The 12,643-nt window shown below is 44.9% G+C and overlaps 1 protein-coding gene across 1 annotated transcript in view; it reads right to left on the bottom strand.

Annotated features, from left to right (window-relative positions):
- PET112 (PET112 homolog (yeast)) overlaps window positions 1-12,643 on the bottom strand; it is a 138,550-nt gene that overhangs the window by 70,814 nt on the left and 55,093 nt on the right. The window contains exons 3-5 of the mRNA XM_006884502.1: window positions 4,752-4,865; window positions 2,224-2,422; window positions 1,201-1,323 (exon numbers count right to left, since the gene is read on the bottom strand). Of these exons, the coding sequence (XP_006884564.1) occupies window positions 1,201-1,323; window positions 2,224-2,422; window positions 4,752-4,865 (436 nt within the window). The remainder of the gene's footprint in view (window positions 1-1,200; window positions 1,324-2,223; window positions 2,423-4,751; window positions 4,866-12,643) is intronic.

The raw sequence follows: 12,643 nt of genomic DNA, 5'->3' as shown, positions 1-12,643 counted from the left end.
AAGAACAATTTTGTTGTTGCTGGCTGCTGTCAAGCAGGTTTCCAACTTATGGCCACCTCAACAACAGGACAAAATACTCCCTGGTCTAACATCATCCCCATGATCAACTGCAGACTGAACTGCTGTGATCCACAAAGATTTTGTTAGCGGATTTTTAGAAGTAGATTGCTATGTCTTTATTCCTGGTCTGTCTTAGTCTGGAAATTGCCGAAATCTATCTAGCATCACAGTAACACACTGCTTTCAGAGGATACTGGCTAGGAATCAAATTGAATTTCCCATATAGAAGGTAAGAATTCTACTACTTTATACATACACACACACACACACACATACATATATACATATATACATATATACATAAAAGAGCTTTCAGAGCTGATGAAGCCACAGACTCTTTACTATCTTGTGACTTTCTATTTATCTTTCACATGGCTCTTGAGTCAGAGCTGATTCACAGCTGACCCGCCAGCGTGTTTCCAAGGATGCAAGGCAGGCAACTGCCCATCTTTCTCTCAAGGAGTTGTTGGTGCATTCGAACTGGCAGAGAAGTAGCCTTTAGGTTGTGGTTGTTGTTGTTAGGTGCCATTGAGTTGTTGACGACTCATAGCGACCCTATGAACAAAAGTCCTCAACACTTGCATGACTTTCATTCTTTCTCCAGGTTCAAACGGTTTCCGGGGGCAAGCTATTTCGGAAGTAGATGCCACTCCTGCTTCCAAGCTTCTTTTAATCGGGGAGCTCCACCAAACACTGTCCACCATGGGTAACCATTATCGCATTTGATGCATCAGTGTCACAGTGTTCCACATCACACAACTGCAATTTACCTCTGCACAGCAAATGGACAGATCAGTGCTATACCACTTAGAATGTCTGACCAAAAATGTTTGATAGACTTTAAGTTAACATCTCCAATTCCCTTGCAGAACTCACAAACCAAGAATTACTGCTGATAAACGTGATGTCCTCTTTCTGAGAATGATTTAACTGTTCTTACTCATTATTTCATCAGTCCTCACGATGCTGATGTAAAAAGCCAGGAGAAGGTATCAAGTGCTGGGACTCTTGATCTCATAACTGTGGACTCAATCAAGGCTTCTCCAAGTGGCTGATGACAGAGAACTCTAAGCCAGAAGAGAACAAGGAGGCAGAAAGGAAGGAGGTGAAGGGAGAGGTCAATGCTCCTGTGGCTCCTACCTGCCATATTTGCCTGGCTCGTCCCCAGGGCTTGAAGGATCAGCTGCAGCTCCCTGACTGCTGTTGCTGCCTCTTCTCCACAGGTCATGTCAGGCTCCATGACTACCTCCAGAAGTCCAACTCCTGCCAAAAGGAGAGAATATCAGTTCCAAGGCTCCAATCTGAGCAACTGACAGATTACACTCAAATCTTAGGAAAACTCTGTGTTAGTTATGGACTTGCAAAGTGATTCTGACCTGCGAATTCTTTCTTTCCTCTACTTCCTGCTCTCCAACTTTGGTTTCATTTCTTTTAATGTTGGCCTAAGATATCAACAGGTTCATCCTGTTGGCCTAAGATATCAACAGGTTCATTCATCCTGGAGAGGCTGCTACTTGGAGGCAAGGATTCTGAAGCTTCGTCTGATATAATTTGGACATATTGCAAGGAGGGACCTGTCCTTGGAGAGGGACTTCATGCTTGGGGGGGGTGAAGGGACAGCGTAGGAGGAAAGGCCTTGGCTGAGATTGATTGACTCAGTGACTAGGGTTATGAGGGTGGGTATGTCAGAGACAATAAGATTGGCTCAGGATAGAGCAGAGTTCAGAGCTGTTCTACATAGGGTTGCTATGAGTTGCAAGCTATGAGACGGTTGCAAGCTAGGAGACGGCATGTAACAACATAATCATAGTTTAAGCCGTATTTTCTAATCCTGTCCTAACACTAGCATTTTTTATCTCCTCAGATGGTTTGGGAAGGCTCCCAAGAGGAAGTTGTTGTTCACTGCTGATTCAGAACCACAGGTCATGTCAGGCTCATAGCTGATCTTCCAAAGGGTATTCGAAGGCAGTAAGTCACACAGGTGGAGATGGCCTGTCTTTCTCCTGTAGAGCAGTTAGTGGATTTGAACCATATGCCTTTAAACTGGCAGCACAGCTCTTTATCCACTTATCCACTATGAGCTTCTTCCAGGGAGAAAAGAGGTGCCTAAAACTCAACAACTGAGGTGGCTGAAGGAAAAGTAGTGAAAAACACCAAGCCTACCCGCTCTGTTCAAGTCAATGAGCGTCTGAGACCGCGGGTGGTCATGGAGGCTCTTGCCGCTGTCTTGCTCCAGCTGGATCTGCTTGATCCTCACAGTCTTGGTGACCACCTGGCTCTGCTTATTCCCCACACGCATGCTGTATGCCAAGCTCCCATTCACAGCAATCGGGAGCCGCTGCTGGGTAATCTGGTAGCCGGCCTGCAGACAAGCAGAGATTATGCCGTCACTAGTCTAGTTTGTTCACCTCATATAAAGCTGGAGTCTAGTTTATTACTCTTCTTAATGTCCTCAAACTATAGCTTTACCCTAAAAGAAAAACCAAAACAAAAAACCACCAACCCCCCCCTAAAAACAATGGAAAATCACATACTGCAGCCTTCATTTAGTCTGGCCAGTGGCTTTTCCTGTGACCCTGTGTCCCTACTCCCCCTCCATCTTCGTTCGTCCACTCACCAAAAACTAATAATGAACAACAGGAGTCCCATTCTCAGGAATAACAACAGTCTCATTGTCAGGAGCCCCAAGAAAAGAGTGCCTTGTTTCCATTTAGCTCATTAGCCTAAACTCTGCATCTGATTACTGGCCCTGACAGACCCTCCTCATTAGGAAATGCTGGCGAAGCTTTCTGCCATCTCCTCTCCACACGGCACACAGCAGTTGTTGGTGCAGTGAAGCTGGTTTTGTTGCTGCCCGTTAAGATAAACCAGTCCTGCCAGCTGCCTCCCTGACCCAACTTCCCATGCTTCTCCAACCTTCTGCATGCATTCCAGTAAATGCAGTGACCCTCAAATTTAGCTCAGGGAAAGCACCTACTACCAAAATAGTGACAGATGTGGCAAGGATTCAGTAGAAAGGAAATACACAAATGCATCAACACATGCTAAAAAGACAAAAGGTCAATAAATAAAACTGAGGACGAACAGATACTAATAGCTAAGGTAGCCACAACACTTGTGATATCCCAGGTACCATCCTTAGTACTTGACACTCACATAGTTCTCATGATAACCCTATATGGTTGGTAGGAAACACAGAGACATTTGGGACCTTGCTCAAAATCAAAGAGTGAACAAATACTAATGTTGGGATTGGAGGGAAGATGATTTAGCTCTCACCACCAGGTCAATGGTTTGTAACCTGGCAGAACTGCCAAAGCAGAATGCTGGGCCCTACCCCAGTGATTTCAGATTCAGCAGGTCTGGGGTGGAGTCTGACAATTCCTATTTCCAACAAATTCCCAGGAGACGGATCCTGAAGTTAATGGACTGGGGAGTGACACTTTGAAAAACACTGCCCCAGGCTAGCTAATCTCTCTACTGAGAGAGACTGCCTTAATTTGTAAAATTAAATTCCAGATAGAGCTGCTGGACGAAATATAGAACACCCCGTAACACGGATCTATACACACACAGTACTTCTGTAGTAAAAGCCCATGTCATGTGATACTTGGCATCTCTAGCTGTGGATTAGCTAATTGAACTATCCAGAACAGGAAGTCACAGATAACCAAAGCACTGCATTTCAGCCACTTCGTGCTATGTCTCCCACCCTAACCGAACTGTTTACCACTCTTAAAAGAAAGGAAAATGCCATTTCATTCTCTATACCTTACCAAGCCATGGAATTTGTTAACAGGTTGGTAGATAGAAGTAGAAAGCGGCAGCAGTGTACGAATTCAAGTCTTAAGTTATATTTTATATACTTCTACTCCTTACTTTCCCCATTTAAAAAACCACCCAACCTTCAGTGTTAAGAAGAATTAAGCAAGCCAACACCATCACTACTCAAGTCCCAAAGATGAAGTGAGCCATACTTACTGTGAGAGGCTCAGAGCTAATGAAATAACGTTTTTAGGGAACCCATTCAACATGACCCCATTCAACATGTTTGTTTCCAGTTCAAGATCATGAAAAACTGACTCTTGGTCACATTGGCATCATTTAAAAGAAAAGAAAAAAGTTTTCAGGAAACTTAATTTTCAGGAAAAAGCAGACTAATACTAGGTTTATTGCTCAATTATTGCTGTTAGCTTCAGTTTCTGGTTCATGTCTTTGATTCCTATTGTCCACTTACTGGCTCCTTGTGAGATGACAGGAATGTCTCCCAAGGAGACAGTTCTATTATTGGGAACTTCAGCTCCAGGCTCTCTCTCCGTCTGCAGAGCTATAATACGCATTTACCCTTGCATCAACCACAGCGCTTGCTTTTGTCCTAACAGGCAATAAGCACCGAACACCACGGCTGGGCTGAGCCCCAGAACACTGGCTTCTTCTACTCCCCGTTCAATTATGAGGCAAACACCAGAAGCATGAGGCTAAGCAAGAAGTCAGCAATCAGAACAATTGCATCCAATCTAGTAAGCATCAGGGGGCACCTGCTTCATCAGGGCTAGGCAGAACTTCCTGCTGAGATGGACAGAGTGCTGGCGGACAGCATGAAGGCACAGCCCCCTCCCCCACCTCAGCCCCCCAGAGCAGGCCGGCCCAGTCAGAGAACTTTCAGGGCGAAGACCACACAACATACTTACAGGGAGGTCGGCATAGAAGTAGTGCTTCCTGTCAAACAAGGACTTCTTGTTTATGCGACAGTTCAGTGCCAGGCCTGTCATGACGGCTGCTTCTACACATCTCCTGTTGAGAACCTACAGAAACATGACACACAACTCTTCTCAGCTCCGAGGTCTGAACAAATGTTTCTCCCACACACTGACATCCTCAGTGAATATTCAATGTCGCCCTTCAACGGGCATTATCTCGAGTTCTCTGCGTGGGCCGCTCAAGCTCACAAGCCAACTCTGTTTGCCTGGGAAGCACAAAAACTTTATTTAAAAAAGAAAAGAAAATATGTGGCAGTGGTCCTGCTGGACGCTCAATGAGCTGCCACATCAGGTTATCCTCCCTCTGTGGCCAACACTGAAGTGAACAGAAAGAGTCCCAGAAAAACCTGGTGGCGTGGTTATGACATTGAATAAATTTATCTCACTCCCTCCTCAGACAGAATAAGAAGCCAGAGTATATGAAGAGGTGCTGGCTCCTGAGGACGGCGCTCACCAAATTTCAGGGAAAAACCACTGAAAGGCCTACATGGGACCCTAGAGCCCAATGGGGCGGCTTGACTTTAACTAAAAAAATAACACCAGGAGATTGGATGCCTGCTGCATTACCTTGAGGGTCAGGAGGTGGGCACAGCTGCCTCCTACCTCTCATCCAGGCCACCTGTGCTGCTTATGCCACTGGGGGCAGATGGAGCTTAGGAGTTTCTCCTGAATCCCACCCTAGTTTAAGGGACTTGTGACGGGGAAATGCCAGCAAATATCCCAGTCCCTAAGGAAGTGCAAGACTTTAACAACACTGGGGTTGATGAAATCAGTGACACAACTAGACATAAGATGAACATAAATCCTGAAGGCTGTTATGTCCAAATCTCATGTCTGCTCTAAACAGCTCTGTGACCAGGAGCCTTGGCTCTGAAACAGACTTTTCTAGCTAATTTGCACTGGTTGACTCAAGGATAGAACTTCTGCCTTTCATGTGGGAGACCCAGGTTTGATTCCCAGCCAATGCACCTTTTAGGCATCCAATATCTGTAAGGGGGAGCTTGTGTTCTGCTACAGTATTGACCAGGTTGCAGCACAGCATCCACACTAAATGAACTAGGAAGAAAGAGCTGGCTATCTACTTCCAAACTCGGCCATGGAAAACAGTATGGATCACAAAGTTTCAATCCACAATGAATCATGAGGATGATGCAGGCCAGACATCGTTTCACTCCTTTGTGGATGGGTCACCATTTGATGGCAGCTATCAACAACAATAGTTATCGAGGGTTTTCCAGTAAAGTATTTTCACATCCACTGTTTTATTTCGGCCTCACAGGAAGCCTAACGGAAATATTTTTATTATTCCAGTATTTTCAGATAAAAGAAAAAGCTAAAATCCAAACAAATGCACTTTCCCAAACTCAGAGTCAGCAGGTGTGGCCCTTCAGGCAGAAATGCCGAGCTCCCTGACACCGGCATAGCTTATTGATCACACAGGCTTTAAAAACAAATATGTACCATGAAAGTAGTTGTACTTATTGCTATATAACACTCCCCTCAAAACAAAACCAAAAACCCCCAACACCTCAAACAGCAAAAATCTCCCTTTTAGTGAAAACATCACCCCCCTTTTCTGGAACTCAGGTTACAAACTCCTCTCACCCCTTCTATTCTGACTTCTTCATCCTGGGCCTAATGCTGGCGATGGCTCAGCAGTAATAATGGTTTTCAAGAAGAGATGTGTTTGGGAGCCAGGATGCTCTGATTATCGATGTTTGCACTTGCTAATGTTTGGCATTTTCCTGAACGGATGTTGCCGCAATACAAATGGAGCTGTTGAAGCACCCTGCCAAATGCAGGCCTGATGACGGGTGTCCCAGTGCCCGAGCACGTGGTGCTGTCCCTTCCTCTCCCTCCCCCCATCGCCCCTCTCCCGGGCTGGGCTTCGGTGCGGGCTGCTTGTGAGCTGCCCGACTCTGTAGTAAGGGCCATTTTTTTCTTTTCTCTTCTCCTTATCACTCCCACTGTTCTTCTAGACACTGTTTCTCTCTCATCTCAATCCAAGCTGCCCTTTGGGGGCCCAGCATCCTTCCACCTTCTGGCATGAAGATTATTCTTTTGCTTGAGTATTTCGGAGCCTGCCTTGCTAAGGAACCCTCTGTGCCTGGCCCTGTGGCAGGGGACAGAGTTGTGATGGGTCACAGCCTTGCACTGTGCCTGCGTGCACATGTGTACACAGGCCTTTGATAAACCATCAATTTCCAAAGAATAAGAATGCAATAAAACACACAAATGCTAGAGCAGTACTGAATACACTTTAATCTTTTTTTGATGATTTAGAAGGCCTGAAGCACTTCAGGGTCAGAATTATAAGCATCAATCATCACTATACTACAATTGCATGGAGGGGCCAGTAAATAGAGAGTGCCAGTTAAAAGAATGCCAAGAAAAAAGAATTTATGATGATCTTAGTTAAGCTGCTGGTGACAGATGGAGGTCTGGGGCAGGGTGTTCTGAGGATAGGCTGCAGCAGTGGCAAAATGACTGGAAATTTTGGGGCTGTTGCATTCTAAAAATGTTCTTACATCTCTATCCTGCTCTTGAGTGTGTAGTGTGAGGACATGAACCTGCCGGCACCTCTCACGGCCCCCTCATGCCACAGGCTCTGTTTAGGGGGCTTCACAAAGTTAAAGGGCACAGAGCTTGCCCTCAAGGCATGCAATGTCTGAGCAAACCTACAGACAAGGACCTTATTAAGGGGAATAACATTCAGAACAGTACGTGCTTTAAGTTCTCTACAGCAGGGTGCGCCTGGAAACTGTCTTGAGTTGGTGCTCTGGAGTTACGGCTCGGTGATAGCCTTGACAGGTAAAGACAAGAGCCTTTCTCAGGTTTATCTTCCACACCTCTCACTCACTGCTATCAAGCTGGAACAGATTTCTAGCTGTCCCTCCAATGGGTTTTCAAGTACAGGGGAGGAGACTGCTCTTCTTAATCCTTTGGAGCAGCTGGTGGCTTTGAATTAACTGCCTTTGAGTTGGCAGCACAACTTCTTACCACAAGGCCACCAGAGCCCATATGTGGAATTCGGCTAAAATGCAAATCTTAGCATTCTCGTGTCTAATACCCCTCAAAGGTTTCCACTGTCTACACAGTAAAGGCTGAGCGGTCACGTGATCTACCTCCTGCCTAAAACTTCAACTCATCTCCTACCAGGTCTCATTCACACTATGAGGCCCAGTTTTCCTATACAAATCATGCTGGTTTTTCTGGCTTTCCTTATTCTCTTCAAAAAATCTTACAGAGGTGTCCTCACTTGTACAAACACTTCTTACACTCTTTCCTATGTATCTCTGCTGACCTGCACCCGTCCTTCGTGTCTGCATCACAGCAGACTGAATCTGGAGCATGTGTTTCCATTAGACTAAATTCCATGCAGGCAGGAACTGTCAGTTCGTTCTTCTGTCTCTAAATCCTACTATAGAATCTGAAGGGGGGAAAAATAGCTGTCCTCAATTAATGTGTGTTGAACTCCAATGTGGAGAGAGGTGATAGTATCAGGGGACGGTTTCAGAGTGATGATGCCTGAGGCTCCTCTAAGGTGACACCTGCCACCTGCTGGACTTCAAGCTTGTTTCTGAAAGTGCCCTGAAGTAACAACCGGTCATGGGTGATATGATCAAAGAGGGAACTTGAAACTGCCAGCAATTAATATAAGCAGAGGGGGAGCAAGGAACCTTGGTGTCTCAACTGGGTCTTTAAAAACATCATTGCAGCTTCAGTGATGATCAACAGTGAATATTTACTGCATTCACACTGTGCACCACCACCACCAATACTACCACTCACTGCCATCAAATTGGTTCTGACTCCTAACTGACCCCTCGCCTGGTTTCCAAGGCAATCACAAAAGGAGAATGCCTATCTTTCTGTCTCATAGTGCCTGGTGGATCTGAACTGCCAAGAAAGTGCAGCCTTCGGTAAACAGCACAACTGGAGATGAACTACCTGTGAGATAGATAGATAGACAGACAGACAGACACAAACACACAGATATATACATACACACATATACATACACATTACATCCATAAGTCACTCAATTCTCTCATCAGCCTTAGGGTAGACACTGTTATTACCCCATTTCATGAAGAGTCAGAGATTAAGGAATATGACCAAGGCCACACAGCTAAGTGGCAGAGCCAGGCAGCCGGAAATCAGACTCACAACAACTACAATGGAATAGGTCCAAATAATAGAATGTGCTCTTTTTTCCTCTTCTTAAGTTTAAGTTTTTGTTATTTTCATTCAATCTTTCATACAGACTGTGTTCTAGAACATTAACTGTGCAATGTCATTTATTATATCTCAGCAAATCCTCACTATGCCGTGCCCTTCCCTTCACCCCACTCATCCATCCACAAATCTCTGCTTCCCTCTCCATATTCTTTTCGGCTTTTAAGGCTAACATGGGCCTTAACCCCAGAACACCACCTCAAGGCATTTGCAATAATGCCTTTACACTAATAAAGAGAATTTTAAAAGTAGATATTATTCCTTATGTTGTCTTCTCAACAGTTTCTCTCTCTACAGGTCTGGCTTTACATACTGAGTTTTCAGGAGGCAAGCACTGTGCCCTTTTAATTTTGTGAAACACTCCATACAGAGCCTCTAGCAAGAGGAGGGTATGGTAATGAGAGAGCCTATACGTTTCTCCAAGCAGCACAGATAGATACGTCATTAATGGATTTCTGAAAGTTGTAGATGCAAGTACCCATAAAACAATTTCTCAAATACATGAAGGGGCTAATTCTGATGTGTAATCAGAAGAAGATTTTAATAAATAAGGTAGGAGATGAAGTAACTACATGGAGGAGGGCCAATGCTCTTCATGACCAGCAAGGAGAGACTGAGAATCTCATGCTTAGGAATAGGATACAGGGGTGAGGGTAAAGGAGTGTACAATTTTGAAGAAGTGTTCAAATGGCTTATTTTGAAAACATAAGTAGCACTGCAATCGTAACTGGCTCAGAACCTAAAAGACATCCAGAGAGAGTACACAGTTGTTAGCTGCTATCGCATCAGTTCACCATCATGGTGGTTCCAAGTATACAGAGTGGGGCTGTTTGGTAAGGCTTTCGATGGCTGTGATAAGTTTAGAAAAGGGGCTCTGCTGGCACAGTCATTAAGCACCCAGCTGGTACCCAAAGGGTTCAAACTCACTGGCAACTTCACAAAGATGTGGCAGCTTGATGGGAAATTCTACCCTGTCTCATAAGGTCATTATGAATCAGAAGGAACTCAGTGGCAAAGGGCTGGATCCTTTTTAAACAGATTACCAGGTCTGTCCTCTGAGGTGCATCTAGGTGGATCCCAACTGTCACCTTTCACTAGCAGATGAACTCCTACTGCTAGCACTGTTCAGGGATTTAATAAAAAAGTCCTCCAAGGAGGCACAGTGATTCCAACATGAAAAACTGCCAATATGAAAAGTGTTAAGATGTATTTAGCATAATAAGTACTTTCTGATTTCTAAGTACACTGGACTGTCAATTCATGAAAATACTCAAGACAATGAAAAAATTACCAAGTTCTGAATGCTTTACTTTAATATAATCTTAATTTTTCCCCCACTTCCTTTGGTTTAATTAAAGTCTCCATTCACGTATCACTGTCCTCACCCAAAGCTTGTATTTCTGCACCAGCCACGGACCGGGACTGACTACAGTCTCAGTCCTCTAGCCTCCTCCGGCCATTAAAGAATGACCTTCCTAGAGAATAAACCTGCCCATGTAATCACCCTACTTAAAGACTTGCTCTCAGTCACTGAAAGACAAGTCCAAATGCTTAACAGAACCTTCAATACCCTTTGTGATGTAGTCCCCGACAACCTTTCCAGTTTCCTCCAGCTCTTTCTATCTAGTACCTCCATTACTCTTCTCCTGAAAGTCATGCTTTCACACAGCCATGCCCAAGACATGCTTGTATACACACTGCTGCTTCTGTCAGTAATGACCTTTTTGCTGTCTGCTTGAGCAAAATCTCAGCATATGCCAGGACTCTTATATGTCATTCTTATATGAAATCTTACCCACTACAATCCCAGACTATTTACTCCTTCCTCTCAGCTCCCCTTGCACCCTAGCTTGCTTGGCTCCACAATCAACACTCTTGGTACCCAGCAGCCAGGAGGTCAAAATATGAATTGCATTGGGAAAATCTACTATCAGGGACCTCTCTAGAGTCTTGAAGAACAATGATGTCAGTCTAGAGACTAAGGTGTGTCTGATCCAGGTCACAGGTTTTGCACTAACCTGCTATGCATCAGAGCTGGACAATGACTAAGGATGATAGAAGAAGAATTGATGCTTTTGATTTGTGGTGCTAGATAAGGATACTGAATATATACCAAGAACTGCCAACAGAATAAACAGGTCTGTCTTGGAGAGGGTGAAACCAGGTTGCTTCTTAAAGGCAAGGACTTTGAAGTACTGTCTGACATACTTTCGGCATGCCACAAAGAGGGACCAGTCCTTGGAGAAGGACCTTATGATTGGAAGGGTAGAGGGGCAGCGCAGGAGAGGAAGACCCTGGATGAGATGGATTGACTCAGTGACTGGGGTAGTGGGGTTAGGTGTGTCAAAGACAATAAAGTTGACTCAAGATAGAGCAGGGTTCAGAGCTGTTATACATAAGGTCACTATGAGTTGGAGACGACTTGATGGCACATAACAACAATAACAACAAAGCATGGATCACATACCTTCCAAAAGCCTCCTCAACCAGCTATTTTATCTTATTCTCCTTTGCCCCCCCCCCACTCCCAAACCACCACAGAGATGATTAAACACAGAGTGAGGTAATGGATAATTTAACATCACCTTTAATCAATATCCCAAAGGCTGTAAACTAATAAAATAAAAGCAAAATTATTCTAAAAAATGTGCCAAAGAATAACACTTCTAGTATATAAAGTGCAAGCTTAATGCAGAGCCTTCATTACACAGATGACAGAAGAGCTGAGAGGCTGGAGGGCACAGTGAGGTAATTTAGGAGATTCCTAGGGAGAGGGGGAAGAGTACCGTTACTGGATTCAAGGACTGGGGTCAACCAGAAGCTAGAAACATGGTGGATCTGCCTTCAAGAACTGCAACTGTGGAAAACCCCAGGCAGAGGTGTTGTCAGAGGCAGGGAGAGGGAGGAATGCCCTATTGCTTGTTTCTTCTCACATCCAATCTTTTACTGGTCTCCCTACTAGCCTACCAGTCTGCATTCAGCCAGTATCACCCAGACACTAGGAAGTGTAGACTAAAAGAACAGCTTCCCAGTGATATCAAGCAGAGTGAGAGGAGGCAGGGGTAGGGAGAGGGGTGACAAGATGGGACGGGGTGGGGGGAGTGTAATGGGGACACAAGAAGACACACTACAACTCGTAAGGCAGACACATGCATATGTACTTCATCTCTTCAACTACCCATTTTGACAAGTAAACAGCTTATGTATAACGAGCCCTGGTGGTGCAGCAGTCAATGCACGTGGCTGCTAACTGCAAGGCTAGCTCCTTGGCGGGAAGGATGAAGTACTCTGCTTCCCTAAAGATTATCATTTCTGAGGGTGCTCTAATCTGTCCCAATTGGTTGTTCCGCGTTCAGAACTGATGTAATGACAGTTGTTGTTGTTGTTATGTGCCGTCGAGTCATTCGCAACTCATAGCGACCCTATGTACAACAGCCCTAAACCGTGCTCTATCCTGTGCCAATCTCATTGCCTCTGACACACCCATCCCAATTACCCCAGTTACTAAATCAATCCCACCTCATAGAGGGTCTTCCTCCCCTCCTGCGCTGTCCCTCTACTCTACCCAGCATGATGTCCCTCTC

The sequence above is a fragment of the Elephantulus edwardii genome, unplaced genomic scaffold (assembly GCF_000299155.1).
Source record: "Elephantulus edwardii isolate Elephantulus edwardi_28Jun2011 unplaced genomic scaffold, EleEdw1.0 scaffold00034, whole genome shotgun sequence".
In the NCBI taxonomy this organism is placed as follows: Eukaryota; Metazoa; Chordata; class Mammalia; order Macroscelidea; family Macroscelididae; genus Elephantulus; species Elephantulus edwardii.
This window is presented reverse-complemented; position numbering and strand designations above follow the sequence as displayed.